This window comes from Gavialis gangeticus, unplaced genomic scaffold, assembly GCF_001723915.1.
Source record: "Gavialis gangeticus isolate Ggan-Ray unplaced genomic scaffold, GavGan_comp1, whole genome shotgun sequence".
Classification (NCBI taxonomy): domain Eukaryota; kingdom Metazoa; phylum Chordata; order Crocodylia; family Gavialidae; genus Gavialis; species Gavialis gangeticus.
In genome coordinates, this window is record NW_017729032.1 from 94,759,972 (window position 1) to 94,782,413 (window position 22,442).

Below are 22,442 nucleotides of genomic sequence, written 5' to 3' on the forward strand. Positions count from 1 at the left end.
AAAAAAAAAAAAAAATATGAAAATCACTAAAGTGTTTGTATTTAGTTTTGGTGTTAATTGATAACATGTTTTCACATACACAGAAGTGTTTTATTTAAGTTGTGATTTACTGATGTACAGCAATAAATGCTAGTGAAGTTTAACGTTGCCTTCCACTTTTTTTACTTATGCGGATATTTGACCTCAGCAGTGCACCTAAGTGCACTAAGGTCACAGAAACTGATGTATTCATAGAAACAACATTCTTGTTTCTGATTTAAAAAAAAAAATAAAAAAATCTAGTGAACTTAAGCAAATCTAATACAAAGTGTCTTGTGGGGAGGTGAATGAGGGGATAAATTGCCTGAGAGGTTAAAATACAGAAGTGAGTCTATACAGACATACCTACCTATGTTAGGGAAGCCTGGATCAATTTGACCTCTCTAAATAGACATTTAATACTTTAAGTGCATACCTGCAGGTACAGTTAAAATGTGTTTTAACTCAAAAAAATGTTTTCACTGCTATATAAATTGAAAGTTTTTTAATTACTAAATTCAGCCTTGATGTTTTTGTTTGTTTGTTTGTTTGTTTTTAAATGATACTCCCTCAAAGGAATGCCCTGGCAAACAGTACAGCAGGGTGCAATCCTTGAAGAAGTCAATGAGAGCTTGGTCATTGATTTAAAAAAAAAAAAAAAAACAGAGAAAGCCTGGACCCATTAGGATAAATTTGTCTGTGTGCCTACATTTACCTGTCTCTGTTCTTTCCACCATCACTTTTTCAGCCCACCCCCTTATATGCACTGAATTCATACAGTGCCATTTAAGGTTTTATTCTTGAAAATACCCATTCTGTCATGAAGTTTTTTACTTTCAAAGTATAACTTCTGAAGCAAGTGGCATGTAATCCACTTTATTAAAGTGTGTGATATTCTTTCAAAGCCCTTGGGGGGGCTTAGCAGACCTGTTTATCTGGCTAAACTTGTTCTTTAGTAATCACAGATCACTGAAACTGTTTTCTCCTTATTCTTGGTTTCTTAACAATACCTTTTTAAATTGGCTGCAATCTCTCTCATCCCAAACGGTCCCCGCCTTCCTCAGCAATCTGTCATCTTAAAATAAAAAGTGCCTGCAGCAAAGTTTGTCTGCCATTTAAAAGTCAAGACAGACCTTATGCTTTTCCTTTGTACTGGAAAACCTTAGCCGTTTCATGGTATTTACGCTGAATGGCTTTCAGTGAGTTTAATAGACATTCTTTGAGAACAAACTTAAGAGAAATGTTATTGCTGAAAGATGGAATGTGGGCCGTAGTCTGTTTCCTAATTCAGATATGAACAAATTGGCAAGGTTTATAAATTACATTTTAAATAAAGCCATAAGGAATGGATGAGAGGATAGGCTTTCCCTGTTTTTTTTTTTAAAGAAGCTGAAACTAAATCAAAGTCTCATGTAAGTAGGTCTGTCTTCTATGATTTTGATGGAGTTGTGCCAGGGCCCTCTGTTCTTTTTTTGGAATCTAATTTTCACTTAAAGGATTAAACAAGTTTCTTTATTTGTTCTAGTTCCTGAAATAGGCATCCACCTCTCTCCCAGATTAATTACTTTTTAACTATTTGTTAAATTATGAAGGGAATTTTAATTGGGAATAAGCTAGTGGTACAACAGTCAAACACCAGCAAACCAAAGTGCCAAAGTGTCCAAGGTACAGGATGCATTTTTGCATCCCTTTCTGAACAGTTTTGGATCTGGTGACAAATTCTTTTAGGTAACATCTCACAGCACTTCAAATACCTTAGTTTTGCTTGGAATTGATGAGCAGTTGATTGTTAATGTTGAAGTGATTTATGTGCTCCAGCATATATTTATTTTATCGGAACATCTTTCGAGATAGATGGGTTTAACTAACCTCCTGTAGCAGGGAAATGCTTCTGAAACCTACTCACATGACAAGTTTTAGTTTCATAACTTGTATTGTGCAATCATGTATTTATACATATAATATAATGTGGTTTAACACTATTTACTTTTTAGGCACTAGATGTGCCCAACTTTAAAAACTTGTCAATGAAATGTAGCTAATTGTGCATTATAGGTGCGCCCTATTCTCTTTCTTTTTACAGTGTTTAAACTTGCTTCAAGAGCTCCTCCAAAAACAACATACCCTCTTTTATTTTGTATCTGTGGGGAGAGCCAGGGGAAAGGAGAAGCCTTTTTAAATATTTTTAAGGCTTGTAGTGCTACACTTGCACCTTTTTAAAAATTTTTGAGTATCCCACCTTTAACATAGTGTCAAGCGCAGTTGTATATATTTCGGATTTATATACTGTTTTGTTTATAGGAAAATCTATCACTTTTGTACACGTCAAGGCGCACACACTGAGGACACTTTTTCCAGCTGCATATTGGTTTTCTGTATACAGAGTCTTTGTACAGGCATGTTCTCTGATCACATGGCGGGTTTGCCATTAATAGAGAGATGAAATAGTTTTGCAGTTAATGTTAGAAACTATCTATAGATCTAGCTTGTATTTGGTGATGGGAAGTGGAAACCTAGATACCTCAAGAGAAATGGCATTTCTTTAAATGAGAGATACTCCCAACATACCCAGTTATTTTGGATGTTTATATATGCTTAGGACTGCCATTAACTCATTCCGTTCTTTAATGTTAAAAGCTGCACTCTTTTAATTTAGGATTTTGGTCAGGAGATTTGGAATGCAACTGTCATGGTCTTTTGCTCTCAGAAACCCTGGTGGGTGATAGCTTTTGAGGAGCCTATATATAATTTTAGATCTTCAATTCATCAGCTATATTATACCTGATATTGCGTATGTACATGTAATTGTTCTTTTGAACCCCAAGAGGCAGACAATTAGTATTCTTTTGTTCTGACACCCACCAATCCATTATTTAGTTGCTTTAATACCAGAAGAGTAACAACCTTACATGAAAAATAAATAATGCTTTGCTAAATTTCCACCCCCCCACACACAGATGCGCATGCTGTGTATGACTTTCCCATTTTCCTATTAATCTAATGTTTAATGACTTGCACTTTCCCCTTTCCTTTCAACTTTTTCCTGTTCCTTTTTTTCCCCCTTTCATTTCCCAGTTCTTCTTTATTTTATTTAATACTCCTTCATTCTCCTATGGAAAACATTAACCAGCTTTGTTTGCACCCTACTGTGGGCCTTTCTGGGGAAAGGCAAGAAACACAGTAGGGCTAAGAAGTCTTAAGAGGAGCACAACTATGGACATCTTTGCCTTCCTGATGGAGGGGTCATTTCTTTCTCCCTTTTTCCTCCCCCTCCCAGCCTTTAAGCTTAGGTCAAAGTTTGTCACAGAAGAAATGCAAAAACACTTGTCTGGGAAGAATAAAGATAGTACAAAAGAAAGGGGTAAAAGCAATTCCTGACATAGGGAAAAGGGGCTTCTGAGATTCTAATTCAGCTCAAGTGGACCTAGTAATAGGGAACTCCGCAGAATTTGCTTAACATTTTTCTGGAAGTGGAGATCGCTAAAACTCCTGAAGGAGTACAAGGACCAGGTAGTTGGCAGTCTCCCCAATCAGCTGACTTCATGGCTTTCATTACCAGAGTGTGAGCCACCTTATAAGAATGTTTCACCACTTTGCTGTGAGGTAGGGAAGTCTTGTTATCTCTGTGTTTACAGATGGGGGAACATAAGCACAGGGAGACTGAACTGTCCAAGATCATACAGGGTGTTTGTGGCCAAGTTTTGTGTCTTAGCCCACAGTTCTCCCTTGCCAATATACTGATTTAATCTGAAGCGTTTTGGAAAGCAGAATATTTGATATGCTAGAGCCATAGAGCAGGAGAAGCTAATCTCACAAGCATTAAGGTTCTGTACATGCTTGCCTCTTGCAGTTATCAGCACTTCAGTCTTTCAAAGAAAATTACTTTCCTTATTAAAATGTAAAAAATACATAAAACCATGCAACAGATCTTTTATTGAAAATCTTTTGGTATTGCCTCTCATGAGAGTGGCAGTAAAAGGTCTTAATCTTTATCATGTACACTACAGGGGGAGATTTCTTGCTCTTTACCTGTTTGATCAGTAAAACCAATCATTTCTCTTAAGAGGAATTTCTACAGAGAGTATTGGTGATGGAGCAGAAGAACGGAGCAAACTTAAAATTAATGTTGGTGATGAAATGCTTGGCGTATGTTGACGCAGAAATGTCACTGAGAGAGCAGTTAGCAACCTCTTCTTTAGTACTGCCTATTTTTTATTTATGAACCTTGCAGAAATCCATTAGTTGCTTGTGAGAAATGGAAAAGCATTACTCATGTTACTTCTCCCAAAATTGTGGTTTTTACTTTTTTGAAAAGCCTCATTAATGATTACAAGGCTTTGGGATTAGTTGATGTAGTTCTTTATCTCGCAATATGACTTTTTTTAATGAAGTGTATTTCACTGTATTGTGGATCTCTGGCAAAGTCTTGGCAACATAGGCCTCAGCGGTTATAGTATTTGAGAGCTCCATCCTATCATTCTGTCATTACACAAGTACAGTTTTTCTTGAAGTCATTGAAAGAGGTGTCAGGCAAAGGGCAGTCTTGTCAGATTTTAAAGTAAAAACATTTTTTTTAATTTAAAGCTTAGCCACTTTAAGCATGAAAGCTTAAAACCCCCTCCCCTGTTTCTGTCAATTCCTCCCTGAGAGGATTAAACTTCAGTTCAAGAATATTTGATTCCTGATAAGGCAACTGTTGACCTAAGAGACTGGTTTTATATATAGTGCATTTCCAGACTAATATAGTTCAAGATCCATAGCCGTTGCCAGTGATTTAAATTTTCCACATTTGATGAGACATTCTTTATCATACTTAATTTTTGAGCTTGACTTGAAGAGATTCAGTTGTCCTAGTTCCCCAGAGTATATTCTGAAGACAGTGTTGTTGGTTGTTTACTAGATGACCCGCACTTCCCATTGGTAAAAGATTAGAAACATTTCAGTAATGTCCTAGTTTAGTTTGAGTATCTTGGTAGCAGCATTCCTATCCTGTCAGACTGCATTATTTATATTCGGTGATCGCGAACAACTCTGATTAAAGGCATATTAAAACCTTTCATTTTGGCAAATGTACAGTGCTTTACTTCTCAGTTAAAGCAGGCTTTAACTTACTGCTTTTAATGTTTTGTTTTCTTGGTTTTTTGTGTAGTCAGTAGAGGGAGATTACAAGAGCCAGAGCATACATTCTGAGTATGTTCCATTTGAAGCTGTCTCTTACAAAACTGGCCCTTGTAGGGTAGGTGTGAGAGCTGCTGAGTAGTTTTGGCATCCATACCACGAATGAGGGAACTTCTTTTCTCATATAGGACATGTATGGATGTGTGCGTATGCACACATCCATACACTGATTGTTATGGATCCATTATAAATCTGCTTAAAAATGTAGTATTCCCAGGCCTCTTGTTTGCTTTTCTGCTTGAGGAAGGACCATCTCTGCTATAACAGAATGTTATGCCAAAAGACAATAAACTATTTCACAAACCAATCAAGATTCCCCCAGTAATTCTCGAGCTGCGTGAGACAATACTTAACAAAATAAGAGCACTTTAGAGCACTGGGGAATTCTGAATGTTTGTTGGCAGAGGAGGAGATAATGCCTTCTGCATGTCTGTAGCCACAAAGAGAATGAAAACTAGAATTTGGTGATCAACTTTTTTTTGAAATGCCTATCCACTCTCTTCAGTTACCTAATACAAATATGTTTTTTTCTGCACTTATGCACTTGAGGTAAAAGATTTGAAATATTGGTTAAGTAAACAGTAGCGGCACCCCAAAATGTGGACTATCCCCTGGGAGATGGCTTTAAAATATTGTATTTAGTTCATACAGTGCTTAATGATTAACATTAATTTAGGTAATATTATATATACACACTCTTAAGTTTCCTTTTTAATGTGCAAGACATGTTATGTATTCACTCTGCCTATGGGCAGGTGTAGTCCATGGACTACATTCTTTTTTCTTCACCCCAAAACAAGCTGGACTAAGTCTGACCTCCTTGCCTGCACTCTGCTCACCAAGCCATTTCCATCTTGGACTACACAGAAAATTACAAACCACTGAGCTGAGACATGGGGCTGGGGAGGTGAAAAGGATTATTTTTGTTCCTGCTTTCCTCTCCTTCTCTCCAAAGCCTTTGAACGGATGAATTTTTTTTAATTGCTCTGGCCAGAGCCCAGAATCAAGAATATTTAGTCCTGACTCGGTGACAGATTGAAGGTCTGATATCTGTCCAGGAATTTATTCTTTACACATTGGTGTGCTGCAGTACATACACAGACACCGACTACCATTAATTCTGTGAGAATGAAAGGGATCGGATCTTAATCTAGTATTGCAATCTATAGGAAAGCTATTTCGGGTTGAAACATTTCTAGGAAAATGTATTAATCTTATGTTTTAATTCCAAGGCCTGTAATGTGTCTGGTAATTAAGACTATCTTTAAGAGTACAGTATTATAGTAAAGGTGGAACATGGTTGTTTTAATATTTCAGAAAGCTTTTAGAAGTAGACATAATGCAAGTAACTGGTAATTGGGTAGGTTCCTGCTAGAACTCCTGTTTCTAACTCCACATATTTGCTAGGGTCAGTCAGACATTTCTGGAGAGATCACTTTGATAGAAAATACCGATTCAGCAAAACAAAATATTTGTATGATTGTTTTAATTCCTTCAAAGCTTTTGACGGAAACCAGACAGGTGTACAGGTATGCTGGCCTGAGCTTTTCTGGCTACTGCCTTCTGGGGCTCCCAGTCTTGCAGGGCCTTTAACTCCGTCAAGAAATGGTTAGGAGGTTAACAAGCCAAAACCATTTCGGCTCTTCAGAAACTATTTTTCTTTGTACTTAAGGAAGAAAAGAGAGGGAATGGGAGCAGATTCCATTTTCTGGTCATTTCTAATGCATTGCCTCTTCTTCCAGTCCTATTCGTTTATGCCTAAAACTACTTTGGGGCAGGGACCTACAGTGAAATCCTGGTTTTGTTTGAACTTGCCCAAAGGTGTTTCATGGCACTGTAAAGCACCTACAGCGCTTATGAAACTGTTGATATTTGCCTGTGCTTTGCCCATTTGGGATGACCCACATAATTCACTTAACATAACTTTTAGAAAACAAAACATTATTGACAATTTCTCACTTATTTTTTTTTAAACACAGCAACAACATCAAGTTTTATTGCATAAAACCCCCTCTTATGAGGTACTAGTAAAGCAAGCCTCCTTTTTCACTGCCCTCCTTCCCTCCCCCCCAGGCTTTATTTTGCATACGTTTGTAAGCTAGAACCACATTTTTGAAACTTGGTTTCTAGATAGGAGGTCTTGTATTAGCGATGTGACACTCAAAGGCAGTTAGTCCCCCAACAGCTCCAGTGGAAATTAGTGGGAAAGGTGGGAACTAAGGGACTTAGCTAAATAATAGTGGTTTGATTTTTTTTTTTTTTTTATTTAAGTGAATGAATGCAGACACCTAACTTTAGGGTAAGATTTATTTAAAACTAGCTTCCTATAGTATTAAACTTATGAAAAATAAAATAAAAAAGTATGTACCTAGTGTTCTTTAAATAGTCTTACAGTATTTTTTATTTATTTATTTTTTGAAGGACCTACTTTTCTAGTGTTCTCAGTGGGAAATTGATTACTTATGTGGAACCTATAATGGTGTTTTGGTCGTAACCTGCTATGCTTAAGTTTCTTTTATGAACATGCAATACTTTATTAATAGAGAAATGTCTGTTGTGGACCAGTGCCCCGCCAAGTGACTGTGGTAGTTACAGCAGTGGCTTACATGGAGAAGTAGTATTAGGAAAGTATTTGGTATATTTTTAGTTTATCTTAATATGATTTAGTAGTTTAAAAAGGGGAGTGCCATGTGACCAGACAGCTCTCTACAGTTACCAGCAAGGGCTTCGTAGCCCAAAATTTGGAAACCACTTGGGCAACAGGGTTAACAAAGTGGTAGTTCGGGCTAGCATGCTCATGCTCAATTCATGTCCATGAATTTCTTCTGTGGATATCAAAGCCTCCAGCATTTGCTTAACAGATGAACAAATTGGAAGAGAGATTCCCCCCCACCCACCTGCTTCCCTCCCCCAGTTACATGTTCTTTATCTCTTCCTAGGTTCGTTCTCCAAATGTGATTCCGATCTAAACTTGAGTGCTGAGCAGTTTTACACTGAAGTACAAGCTTGTTTCACATGCTGTACAAATATGTTTTTTAAGATGGAGAATGAATACATATTAACAGTTCAAGAACTTAAAATACATTTTGTGACATACAAGCCTAACAAAATATTTAAAATCAGTGATATTGGAAGGAGATTATGCAAAAATCCAATTAAATTTATGAAACCCCTATCCTGTTGAAGTATAATTTAAGGGAAAGCAGTTCTGTTTCCCAGAAGTGTTGTGTATAATATTTCTGGCTTGGGAAGAAAGGGCTGGAGTGTGCTATTTGGCTAGAAATTGGTACCAGCTTCCTCCATGCTGTTTTACTTGAACAGTGTTGACATTTTAACAAATCCCGTGGAAGCTCCCCTGAAGTGGAGGAGTTAGGCTTTTTTTGCTTTTACAGTAAAATATCTATTTGATACAGTGATCATGTTCCAGGAACTGAGCTATAGTGTTTTTGTATTTGATGACCAATGGCATTCTTGGTTTAACACCCTATAGAAGGTTTAAACTGCAGGAGGAAAACCAAATATTTCTGAAACTTTACAGCTACTGTGTTTCACACAATCATTAAGGTAAACAAATATTACATTACTATGTAGCCAGTGAAAATAGTGGATAAAGGGTTCAGTGTCCCTTGTTTTCTTTAATAAATCCAGCAACCCCAGAGTCCTCTGCCTGTTAAATTCAGCATAGCAAAGAAATAGAATGACTTTTTAAACATGTGTAACTTGAGGCATTTTTTTCTTGCCACAGGAACTTAAACCAAATTCTTGTTTCCACAAAATGTGACACAGACCCATGTGTATGGGTTGAGAGAGATAAAATAGTAACAGGGCCAGTTTTTCTTAAGCTGTCTTTTAAAGAGGAGTGAAAATAAAATAACCTTCACTTTCTCTTCCTCGCTCTTCTAAGTCCTTCCCCACCTAAAAAAGAAAAACAGTGTAAAATGATTCACTTCTTAAATACAGCTTCCTAATGGAAAGTAGCATTGCACACCTAGATATTCAATATTTCACCATTAGGATTTATTCCAAATAAGCTGGGCCTCTATGTAGGAGCTAAAAATATGTTTTTCACTTCTCACTTCCTATGTTTTTAGCCACAACAGGGTTAAAAGCAGCACTGTGGCTTTTAGCATTATAGTTTAAAAAATTAACAGTTACAACAATCTGTATGAAGTGCTGGCTTATTCTTTGCCATGCATCCCCCAAATGCAATTCTACTCAGCTCAAGTCTCCAGATGCCAGGGTGGGTTGGTGACAGCATAGAATGGAGAAACGGCTCTACAGGGAGCATCACAACAACACAGGCCATGCCACCATCATCATCACTTGTCATAATTATTATAAATCTTCCTAGTAATTTGTGACCTAAGAGAGCATAGCCAACTGCAGTGGGCATTGGGAATGCCTTGGGAATTGCATTGGAAATGTCTGCTGTAATTTCCAGATGTACCCGGGGCCTGGGTTGAGGTCTTGTCCCCAGTGAAGTCAGTGGGGAATTTTGCCAGGATTTCACATGCATGTGTAACAATTTGCCCTTCCATAGAAATCACAAAATCACTGCTGTCCAGTGTATTGGTGAATTGTGCACCACAAATCTGCACACATTTCTACTTTCTCCTTCCATTTTCATGGTAGTTCCTTAACATTATACTGGACAGGAAGTGGGCACATCTATTCTACTAATGTATTCTCAAACCCCAGATATTTCATACAGCTCAGCTTCTGCTTCTCTTCTACAAGAAATGCAGCTGTAGTGTAAAAAATAGTACGTTCGCTGTTTTTTGGTTTGATAAACGAAGTCCCTTTAGCTAGCCTGTTGTATCTGAGGTGAAAGCTTTCAGGTTTAGATGAACAACATATTAACATTTCCATGGAGAGGGGAGAGAAATGGGGGTCAGATTCTTCCAATTGGATTTTTTTTTTCCCCGCACCATTTTTTCAGCATGCTAAAGAGCTGCATCTACTGTGGGGAAAGAAATAAGACATTTCTTGCCTCCTTCCTGTTCCCCCACCTCCCCCCAACTTTCTTTTGGCCAGAAGATTATATAAACAGTTAGTTGTTACAGAACTTCTCTTCCTGCTGATAGAGTCCCTCTCAACTTACTTGGTTGCTCTGAAAACAAACTTAAAAAATGAATAAATCTATTTTGTGACCATCAAGTTTGGGAACTGGGGTTTTTATACACATGCTCTGGGAGTAGGGGGGATGCTTTAATTAGAGCAGTTCTCAGAGCCACTCTAATTTAAGCACCCAGAGTCACGTGTATCAGTGTGCCCACACTGAAAAATGGCGGCGGGGGTACTTTTAACTAAAGCTCAGCAAAGAGCTTTAGTTAAAGTATCCCCACTATGGTTTTTCAGTGTGGGCACACTGATGCACGTGATGCTGGAGTCTGTTGCTGGAGCGTGGTAATTACTGTGCTCCAGATTCAATTAATAGTCTGATCTGACGTGCTGTAATTGCAACATGTCGGAGCAGCATCACTGCACGTCTGTAGGCATCCTGTGATCTCAAGTTTACCGCTAATCTCTGCAGATATTACTAACTTCCCTTTCAGCTCGTATCATTATTTCTCTTTCTTTTAACCAATCTTTCTTCCTCAAACAAATGCTGCAAACCCCTCAAACAATAGACTCTACTTTGGCACATATCCCACTCCAGAGTCTAATGTTTCTTCTCTTGTCTGCTTGCCGTTTAGAGAGAGGCTTGGGTGCCAAGCATGGGGGATGGCCTCTTTTTTTTTTTTTTTTCCTTTAATTTTTTTTTTAAGGCTTTGAAAGAACATTACTATTGGTTATACTAGAGATGGCAATCTGTGGCACAGGCAGTTTCTGTGTGTGGCACACTGAAGATCAGGGATAGGACAAAGTGCAGCACAGATAGGATGGGAAACAGAAAATGGAGCAGCAGATAAGGTAGGGAACTTAAGGCAGGAAGCAAAAACCAGAGCAGCAGATCAGGCAGGGCAAGGGAATTGGAGCAGCACTTGAGGAGGTGTAAGACTATCTTGTGGCATGTGTGCAATCAGGTTGGTCCCTTAGTTGAAGCTGCTGTTTTAATTGAAAAAATGAACACTAAAAATAAAATATTTTGTTTTAAAGGTGTTGGAATGGGTGGAGTAGGTTAATACTCTGTTCTGACACTGAGTGCTTCTGTTGCAAGAATACCCCTTTTATGGAACTCTGGTTTTTGTCTTCTACCACAAAGTAGACCTCAAAGAGGCCTCTTCTGTACCCGTGTCATCTGCAATTTAGTGTTCTAACAATTGCATCAATAACCTTGGAACAAGTTATTGCAAGATCCAATTTAAATATAGGAAGCATGACAACTGTACTGCAAGACATCCTGTACCGAATAAAGCCCTCTTCTGTCATTATGACTCGAACGTGTTATTTCAATTGGCTTCTCTGGCATTAGAAGTGCTTTGCATATTGAGTTTGCACAAGAACCTTATTTTAACTTGTGGTCTGCCTTGTGTGGGGCACAGGGAAGATCAGAAATGGGGCATTACTCTGCCTTGGTCAAAGCTGTGTAGCACATATTGAGCCAAATTTGTAATAAATTGTGAATAGTTGAGCTTCTATTTTAAGTCAACAGAAAGAATCCCACTCACTTCTAGCAGAGCTGATAGCCCTAGTGGCATGTCTGTATAGCACAAAGCTGGGCTGTATCAATAAATCTTGGTTATCTAGGGCACACCACCATTGCTGTTATCTTGGTGCAAGCTCAGTGCAGTTGTGAATGTGCTGCCAAGGAAAAACAATTCCCTCCGCACAAACAATGATTGGTTTCTCTACCTCTGTCTCTTTTGTAGGAGGTGAATATTTATTAACAAATTAAATAGACTATGGAAAGCAATAGTTTTCTTTTAAGCTAGCAACAAGATGGATTTAGATTTTTTTAAAATCATTTATATTGTTCAACGTAATATTTAATTCAGTGCTTTTTTGACTGCAGAACTATAAACTATGTAAGAACATGTTCTTTAAACCAACTCTACTTTCCCCAAACTAACGCTACAAAACTGTCTAACAACAGGCCCTTCCCTTTGAGATATATCCCACTTAAGTCCTCAAGGCACTCTGCTATTTAGAGGCAGATTTGCATGTTGAGAAGGAGAAGAATATGTTTCTTTTAGCTGAGAATCCCTATTACGTACTTCAGTTATCTCACCTGGACTGTGGATGGGGCCAGAGGACTCTGGTTACATAGTAATGGCTCTCCTCCTCCTTTTTTTTCTTTTTCCTTCACCTCTGAAAGAGGCATTACAGCTACTCCAAAAACATCTTAGTTGCTTCAGGCTGTTATCAGAGTATGACTAGGAGGAGAGAGAGCCCAAGTGATCAAATTAAGAAGAGAGGCTATTTGCAAAATTCTTCAGGTGTGATTGTCCAAAATCCTGGTCATTAAGCCTAGCCCTGTTCTGATTGGTATCAGTGCTGAGTGTTTTGGTACATTCTACTCCTCTCTCTACTGTGAGTCAAATTATTTTTAAAAATACTGAGAATTTTAACCTAAAGCATCTTTCAATAAATTATAGAGTAGTTCAACTTTGTATACAAATATTGTAATGGTTCTACAAATAGCTACTCTTCGAAATCCATTTATATAGAAAATATAATGGTGTTTGTCATGAAGTGGCATTGCGTGCATACTAGCAGAAGTGTAGGATTTTTTTGTCTTGTTTGTTTGTTAGTAACTGGTTCCTTGTTACTTGGAAGGAAATTACCTTAATTTTGTGATTTGGTATTTTCCCTGCTCTTTGAACAAACATAACTACAAATTATAGGTGTGCTTAAAATGCCCTGTTTACATTCCTGAAATAGATTAATATAAATATTTTGGTGGTTTTGGTCAGTGTAGTCAAATATGGCTTCTTAAACCTGAGTACTTGCATCTATATTACACACTTCAAATGTGCTCAGGTTTTCAGATGTTCTATGCACCCTGTCAGGTGTAAGTGAATGGGAACAGCAGGTGGTTGGCACCTCTAAAGTTCCTGCCATTTAACCACTTAATTCTAAACATTCCATTTTGAAAATTAGTATCTCAGTCTGTGAGGTGTTTCTCTTCTTTGCACAGCTACCCTAAACTAGAATACCACAAGATTTTATTGCAACTTACAATTTAAATATTATCCCAGTGGTATGTCACACCTGCATAATTGCTTTTAGCTTTACTTAAGCATCAGGAGCTGGGTCTAAACATGCACTTTACTCTGGAGTAGACTAACTAGTTAGGAAGTAAAGTGTCACTGTATACACATGTGATAGTATTAATAAGGCAACAGTAAATTAATAAACTCCGCCATAAGATAGTACCCTCATAGTACTGTCTTATGACGGGGTATCTTACTGTGATTTAAAGGCACATGTAGATGCTGACTGTAGGCATAAAATGCACCCAATCAGCCCAGCCAGCAAGGGGCTAGACTCCTGCCTGCCGCCTAGCCACCATGCTCTGCACTTTCAGCACGCTTGTGCCCCAGCCAGCCCCTCCATTGTCCCATGCTGTCACCTGGAGCCCAGGGCTGAGCAGCCCTGACATAAGTTGCTCCACCCCTGTTCAAATTGCTGCTCTCCTGGACAAGTGTGTAGGTGCTGCACCCAGGAGTAGTTTACTCCAGTTGAAACTGCTCTTGAGTTTATTGCTTTGAATTTATTGCATGTGTAGATGCCCCGAGGAACTCTTAAATGGATCTCTCCATTGTAAATTGTAATAGTAATCTTCCTCCCCATTCAAACTGGATCTTCAAAAACATCTAACACTAGTAAAAAGATGCAAATAAAAGTTACAAAACAAGACAGATAGTTGTCCAGTGCAGTTTAGCTGTCTTTCCCCCTCCTTATCACAAGATGAAACATAAGGAGGTGCATTTTTCAGTTTCAAGTAACTTTATTTCTGTGTGTATATTGTATCAGTCTATAATAGATAAATAATCAGGTTGTGCTTGCAGGTCTCTGAAATGGTCTCTGTTTACTAAGGTGTCGTCAGAGCTTGTAGCTAAAAAGATTAACTTGAGAGTATTAATGGTAGGGGCAAATCATCACAGAAACTTAACTCACTTTTCCCTCCCTGTTTTCTTCTTTTTTTTCTGTGGACAGGTGGCTAATGATCTATCTGTTCTAAATGTTTCAGGTGAGAAACCATACAAATGCACATGGGAAGGCTGTGACTGGCGATTTGCTCGCTCTGATGAATTGACACGCCACTACAGGAAGCACACGGGGGCAAAACCATTCCAGTGTGCTGTGTGCAATCGGAGCTTCTCTCGCTCGGATCACCTGGCTCTGCACATGAAGAGACATCAGAACTGAAAGCTGGACTTGTCCTTGAGGCTGTTTGTAGCTATGCAATTTCCTGTTGACTGTCAATATACAGCTAGAATTAGTTTAACTTTTGACTATGGACGATCCATAAAAAAAACTCAAGGAAACTGGAAATGTATATTTTGTATATTTATGAGGAAACAGGGAAGACACTGTATCAAAATACCAGAGTGTTCACTCATTTTGTTTGCTCTCATAACGTATATGGCTTTCGTCAGCAGGTTTCATCTCATTACAAGTATTATGTCTTGACACATTGCATCATTTAACATTATTTTATCTTGCAGTGTTTTGACCCAAAACACTGTTGTTATTGTGGCAATGTTTAGTAAATGAATTAATGAGAGGTGGCTGATGAATGAAAGTAGATGACAAGCCATGAATTGCAATCTGTCAGGTTTTTACTAGATATATTTAGTACTCATTTTTTTTAATGTTATGTCTTTCTGTGGAGATAAAATATGTAGAAAAATTCATACACAGCCATAGAACAACATGTTTGTTCTCTGTTGCATGTTTGCTATGACAAAGATTTTGTAAATATGCAAATCAGCTTTTTAGGTTTGTTACAAAAGTTTTCTAGGAATGGTCTGAAAAAAGTCACTTTACATTTGATAAGAACATGGCACACTTACAAATACATTTTATTTAAATACCTCTCAAAACATTTCCAACTTATCTTTTTAAGAGAAACAAGCTGCCCATTCAGACATTTTGTACTTGCTAACAAATGTTGTGCACTGAATATTTGAAACATGATGGTGTTTTCAAAGTGCTTAAAAGAGCAAAACACTAAATAAATACCAAAAGGTTAAATTAATGAGGACAGTTATAACATACAGAATGCTAAACCTCTTACTATAAGCTAAACTTAGTATCACTTTTTAAAAAGAAGGATTTAGGATGTAATTTTCATAGACAGACATGGTAAGCTTGTTCAGCTCCAATATGATCTAGTTTCACGTGGGTATTTCATGTACTTTATCAGGAGGTAAAGGATACAGTAATTTTATTTAAAATTACAGTGCCATTCAGTTAATCCGCTGCGCACACTGACAGAGACGAGGTAAAATTCCCTGTTGACATAAATAGATGCCACTTCATTGAAGCCAATGGCGTTCTGTCTTTTTATGTCAGCAGTGAGTCTGATCCATAGTTCTGCCTTGCAATAGTAAATGAAGGGCCAAAAATGTGGTTACACTGTGCAGTATTTGGCCAGACCAAAAAATACAACTCATACACATCTGCAATTCACAAGCTGTGATATCCAGCTGTCAACCAAAGGGTAGAATAAACAACCAAAATGCCAAAAAGGGGTCTCAAAAAAACATATAGCTTTGTTTAAACTGTTGTTTGTCTTTATTTATTTTGTGGTGTATGGTAGACTTTTTAAAGACAATTTTACATACAGTTGATAAGTTATAGTTTTGTTTGTCATAGCTAGAAATGTTGCTCTTAAATGTAAATAGTTGATAAATGATGTAAATAATTTTGTAAGGCTTCAAATGTTTATACATGGAAACACATGCATAAATTGGTTGCTGTTTCGCTTCTTTTTGCCTCCCCCACCTTATTTTTGTATTGTGGTATTTCCTATGCAAATAATGGAGCAAACAGCTGTATAGTTGTAGAATGTTTTGAGAGAGAATGAAATGGTTTATATATAAAAGACAATTTTTTGAAAAATAAAACAAAGTGCCTAAAATGTGTGTGTGTGTTCTCTGTAGCTCCTTAGAATGAAATGCTTGTGGTTTTGCATTTTGATGTCCAATTCATAACATATTTTTTGGGACAATTCTGTGTGTTCTTCATGATGGGGACTGTCACTTTCTACTTGGAAAGTACCTAGCCCTTTTTAGTTTCTACCACAGTCAAAATTAGTGACCTTTTTATGGAGTCATTCTGCTATCCAAACACTGACTCTTAGATCTGTTATTCAGCCGACTTAATAAATGGAATTAAAGGATTTGTTTGCTTGTGATAGTAAGGCACTGGACTCAGTGACCCAGGTGGTCCCTTTTGGTCCTATATTCTTATATCAAATGATGTGGAAGCTATAAACTGTCCTTTAGGCTAAGTATAGACTGTCAAAAAGCCTGAGGTTGAATTGATTCAATCTTTGTAGGTTAGTCTAAGCTGTGTAGATTGAACTGATAAGCAAGTAAACAGTCATTCATTTTTGATTCCTGAAATACAGCTACATGTCTGTAGTGGCCCAGACCAGAAGTCGGGGCACTAGAGCATGGCTCCCTGCTTGGCTGGAGCAGGCAGCTTGGGCCAAGGCTAGCTTACCCACTCTGCGCGGTGGGAAGGGTGCTACGGGGGAGATGCACAACATCCTGTGATGCTGGGGGACAGTGAGTTAACTTGAATCTGGAAAGGATCTGGGAAAAACGTTCCTTAAACCTATCTGACCTAAATCAGTTGTGCGATACTACAACCATCCACGTGCATCTTAAACCAGTTTTGGCCCTTTTACAAGTGGTTTATGTACACTAAACTTCTGTTGTGTTATAGATTTGAACCAGTTTCTGATCACTTATACCGATTTATATGTAATTTCTGTTCCTAGCCCTGCAGTGTTGCCTCCGTTTCAGGATCCTTTCCACTGAAGGAGAGAGGCTAACATACAAAACAAAATATTCAACTTTCAGAACTGGAAGGGGAATAAGGACAATCCTTTTTAAGGATTTAAGATCTGTAGATCTGACCTGTAGAACTTGAATTTGCAAGTTCTTGCTTACAGAAGCAATAATTAGTTGTGCCTGTGGAATGTTAAGGTTGAATCCTGGATTGCTCATACCAGTTGAATCCTGGATTACATTAAGGTTGAATTGTGGGTTGCGCATACCAGAACTTGGATCCTGGATTGCTCATACCAGTAAATCCTAGACCTCGCATCTTAACTTTTTTTTCACTCTTACCTTCCACAATACTTATATCTAAGCCTATCCATGCCACCAAATCAAACCCTTGAAGAGCAAAACCCTAAAAAGTTGACATTACTAATTAGGACTAATGAAGAAATTGGACAGTATAATTCTGTACAACTCCAAGGACTGACTTATAAGATAATCTTTTTGATGAATAAGGAATCATCACTGCAAAATATACTAATGGATCAAAAAGGGGGCATTTTTGGAGGGGAAATTGATAATGGAGTCAGGTATGTAAACAGATGTCTACTGTAAATGAAACAGAATTACGTTATCTTTTTGTTGCCCTGAATGCAGAAAAAAATGAAGTAGCTGTTTTTTTTGCTCATGGTTACATGCTTCTCTGTCAGCACTGAACCCAAAAAGCACTCCTTCAGGTTTTGCCAGGGGCCCGTTACCAATGTTTGGTGGCATTGGGTCCTATGACTTCTACTCAACCTGCATTTTTGTTTCGGTAACGTGTTTACAGAAAAAACTTGGTTTCTTCACATTTATCATGAATGAAAAGTGGCTGTTACACTCATTAACATCAACAGCAATTAACCTAAACCAAACCATAACATATGCTTGCTGGAACCAGGAATGATGCAGTATAACAAGACCAAAGTACTTCAGCTTTTTGTTTTTACTGCAATATTGTATGTTCACCATGCATGATAACAAGACAGCTGTATCAGTGATGTTTTGCTGATTCCTTTGCTTAAAGGTGTAATAATGCTCTTCCGCGTAAATAACAGAATGGCTAACTTGGTCCCAGGAATTCATGAAAGGATTAGTCTCATAACTGCCATCTGGTTGATTTAAAATGCCAAGTAAAAGCAGCAAAGCACTCAAAAACGCAAAAGGTGTGTGCTCACAAATCACCCCTCTTATAAAAAGATGTTTCCAGTGAGGTTTTGCTATATGTGCTATATTGAATAATGCCAGCCTGCCATTTCAACTGTATGGCATCGATTAGGGAAGTGATTGGTCCCTATGAATAGCAGAAGCACACTAATAGGTGTGTTATTAGAAAATTGACTAAGCCTACTACATTTCTGTTTGCTGTTTTCCTTCCCCATCATTTATTAGGAACTGTTGTCATCTGCCATGTGTTTGACACCTACTCTGTTGCTACTAATAGAGGTTTGGGATTTGGAAGCTACTGGAGAGCACACTAATAATAAAAGTCTGTCTAAGGGAAAGTGAAGTTTTCCAACTCTGCTGTTTAAAAAATACTGACCATTATGATTTGGGACATGCTTGTTACCTGTTTAAATGTTCCACACACTTGTGTTGAATCACAGAGCTGTTGATTTCAGTTTTGTGACAAGGAGTTCCCCATTGACTACAATTGCAAGTCCTCAGTTTCCAGTGGGCCTGACAGCAGCCACTGCAGATAAGCCTGAAACAAATTTCCTGGCAACTTTTCTCTGGGTACCTGAGAATCTTCCAGTTTTTGGGGCACATCAGTGGGCATGGATAGGCAAGGCAGTCGAGGAGTGCTCAACCCTGTCCTCTCTGGACCCACTCCTGCTATTGTGTAGACAAGCCCAAAGGTGGGTTGTCAAAACACAGCTCCTCTCCCTTTATCTCTACTTCTGCTAAGCCTCAGCTTGGCATTGTTCTGGACTGCACCTAGCCATAGCCTAAATTCTCCTTGGCTCCTACAGCTCCATTTTAAAACTATGTTTGCTTTCAGATCTCACAAAACTCCATGCCTGCCATCATGGAGGCATGACTGCCCCAATCCCTGATGCATTGCTGCTCCACATAGACACCCCTCTGCCAAGGTGATTCCCCAGAGCCTGCTTGTTCATCATGACCTCCTCTGTATGTCCTGACTCACCAGCACAGCCCTCTACTCCACAAATGTGTTCTGTGTTGAATAATGATAATTATCAGTCTTGAACAGTGAAATCAAAATATTGTGAGAGAATGACCATGTTGACACTGGGGAAGCTGGGAACTGTAACCTGCTCTGGAAGGAGTTTTTGGTTTATTTTGGATTATGTTTTGTTATTCTGCTGCCCTGTGTAATTTATCCTAATTTCTAACCATCTGGTGCCTAAGGAACCACTGACCTGCTGAAAGGGTGGCGCACCATCATAGGTTCAAAATATAATCCTTAGAAAGAAACTTCCTTCTATTTGCTTCTCTTTATGAACCAAACAATCACAGCGCTTGCTCTCTGCTTCTGCTTTCTCTGCTGCTTTTCCTGGCTGCATTGTACCAGCTGTGACAAACTTCCTCTTTTCTGTAAGTACAGTGCTTGTGTTGGGGCAAGCTATAACTATGCACATGCTCTATGCCAATTTAATTTTGCTAGCATGGGTCCCAAAGAGCTGAATATAGAGCCCTTCCTTTCCCATGGGACTGACCAAAGGCATGTGATGCCAAGGGGGATTCTCATACTTCTGAGGCAACAGCTCAAAAATGTTCAGCTGTTCAGTATACAGTCATGGGGTTTTCAACTACCCTTTTTATTCTATTTTCCATCTAACTCCCTTTTTGTCAGCTGAGTCAGTTTAATAGCCTCAGCCGCAGGAAGCTCTAGGACCATATCATCTGTCTCTTTCCCAGAAATGAAGAGAATTGTGTTGGCTGATAAGCCATTCCAAACAGTTGCCTAAAAGCCATTTTCCTTACCTGTCTTTTTACACTTACAGCATTTCTTTTTTGTACTTTTCTTGTTTTAGCAGTTATTATGATTGTGGTTTGTCAGTATTTTTAACACTAAGGCCTGGGTCACTGTGGTAGGGCGCGACCTGGGAGTCCATGACCTCCCCTCGTGCCCCTGCCGGACCGTGCCAGATTAGGTTTCCTAATGCACCCTCAATCGCTCACCCGCCATGTCTTTGATGTTTGGTTCATTGAAGGGAGGCTGCCTTTCTCCCTCCCTGGCACGGTGCCTCTGATGCTCGCGCCTCTCCACGCACCCGCCCCCTCCTGGGGCCTCTCCACGTACAGACACTGCCCCCACTGGGGCCTGTCCCTCCATGCTCATGCTCTTGCCCCAACTGGGGCCTGTCTCTCACTCCCCGCACTCTTGCCCCCCAACCAGGGCCTATGCCTCGTGCTTCTCACGCTCCCTGCCTGCACTCGGGCCTTGCTCGCGGTCGGGGCTCAGGCGGCCTTGACCTTACCTGGCCCCCAGACCCCTTCCTCGGGTCCTATGCCCACTGGGCTTCTCCCAGTTGGGGCTCAGGCAGCCTCAGCCTTACCTGGCCCCCCTGCAGCACCCTCCCTGGTGCTCAGAGCACCCCCACCTTACTGGGGAGCTCCTATTGAGGCCTCCTCCACCCCTACAGCCTTGCCCAATCCTCCAGTGACACCGCACTTCTCACACCACAACAACTAAAACCATAAGCACAAAACCCCTGGGCTATAACATAAATTCCCAGCCAACCTGGCTTGCTTCCACATACAGCCCCATCAAGGTTTTCTCAAACTCCTACCTCCTTGGCAGCCAGATGCTGTTTATAAAGGCTGGGCCCTGCCCCCTTCCGGTCAGCTGACCAGACTGGTTGTCACGGCAACCCGCACCTGTGCTGCCCTGGTGATTGGCAGCTGAGCTCGTATCACTGCCTCCAGTAGCAGGCACCTTAGTGCCCTGCTACAGTCACCAAATCCAAAACTGATTGAGATTCCCTGGGATGTTCTCAGGGAATGAACTAGTGTTACAGAGGAGACACCAGAATTCAGATTGCCTCCTCCCTGGTCAGTATTTTACTGCAAGGCTTACGGAGCCATAGTCCTCCTTGCCCTCACTTCCTGGTACAATGATTCCTAAACTCTTTTCTACACAGAGGTTCAGTTTCAACACAAGAGGAGGAGAGTAACCTCCCCGCTTCCTCAAACTGCCCTAACTGCTGATCTATATTGGAAAATGGAGCACCTGAGGGACCTGTACCTGGATTTCACATAGGTAGGAGGAGTTTATAACCACTAGGCCATTGAACAAACAGGAGAGCTGTACTTATAATACAAGTAGTGGGTTCCATTGAATATTGTGAGAAGCTCAAACCTATATATATGTTAGGTATGCCCTAAAAATGTCTATCAGATCAAGGCCCTGAAGGGATTTAGGTGGAAGAAGGCTTAGTATACAGATCTTTGTTGTGTGTGAATGTATGACATACTGAGCTGCTTCAGTGATTCTAAGCACGTACAGAAGCAAGAATTAGAGGTAATTCTAAGGTTTCAGACTTCAGTACAAATGGAATTTAGACACCTCCTTAGAAGTCAGCTGACAACAGGTTTTTAAAATCACCGTTTGGGACATAAGTATTTACATTTGTTATAGGTAGGCAAGATTCTGTGAGTAGCTGTGATACCTTTTATTAGGCCAAAAGATATTACATCTACTCAAAGAACCTTGCCTGCCTATGTCCTTAGACCAACATGGCTACAACCAAAAACCGAGGTACATTCGTTATAACTCTTGGGTTAAGGGCCTAAGTCTTGGCCCTAAAGCTTGATTCAATATAATAAAAAAATGTGCACTTTGTGTATATCATAGAATTAAATTCACCTTAATGGGTACACTATTGATAACTTGCCAGGTTGCCCAACACCTTATGGGAAGTTCTCACCACTTTACACAATTGATACTGAACTGAGATCTTCCCTTCTGCTGTCTTTAAGACTGCTTGCAGATGTTAAAATAAACCATAAAACAAATCTTTACTTTAAACTCAGAGGAGGCATTGCATTAGTTGGACCTGGCTCAACCAAAGTCTGTATAGATCAGACGTTTTAGTGGGGCTTTTTTGGCCCTTGTATCTAACAGCTGATATTATCTAATGATTGAATCAGCTATTAAAGAAAAGCACCAAAAAGCCCCACTGAAGTGCCTCATCTATACAGATGTGGGGAGCCAGGTGAAAGAAGTGCACTGCCTCTTCCAGTAGAGCACTTTTTTTTTTTTGGGGGGGGGGGGCTTGGTCACTCTCAAACTTGAATATGAAATTAAAAAAAAACAGGGCAATCTTCGAACACTCT

At 39.3% G+C, this 22,442-nt stretch overlaps 1 protein-coding gene across 1 annotated transcript in view; it reads left to right on the top strand.

Annotated features, from left to right (window-relative positions):
* KLF5 (Kruppel like factor 5) overlaps positions 1 to 16,228 on the top strand; it is a 20,206-nt gene extending 3,978 nt beyond the window's left edge. The window contains exon 3 of the mRNA XM_019525158.1: positions 14,333 to 16,228. Within this exon, the coding sequence (XP_019380703.1) occupies positions 14,333 to 14,511 (179 nt within the window). The 3' untranslated portion in view covers positions 14,512 to 16,228. The remainder of the gene's footprint in view (positions 1 to 14,332) is intronic.
* Positions 16,229 to 22,442: the final 6,214 nt, after the last annotated feature.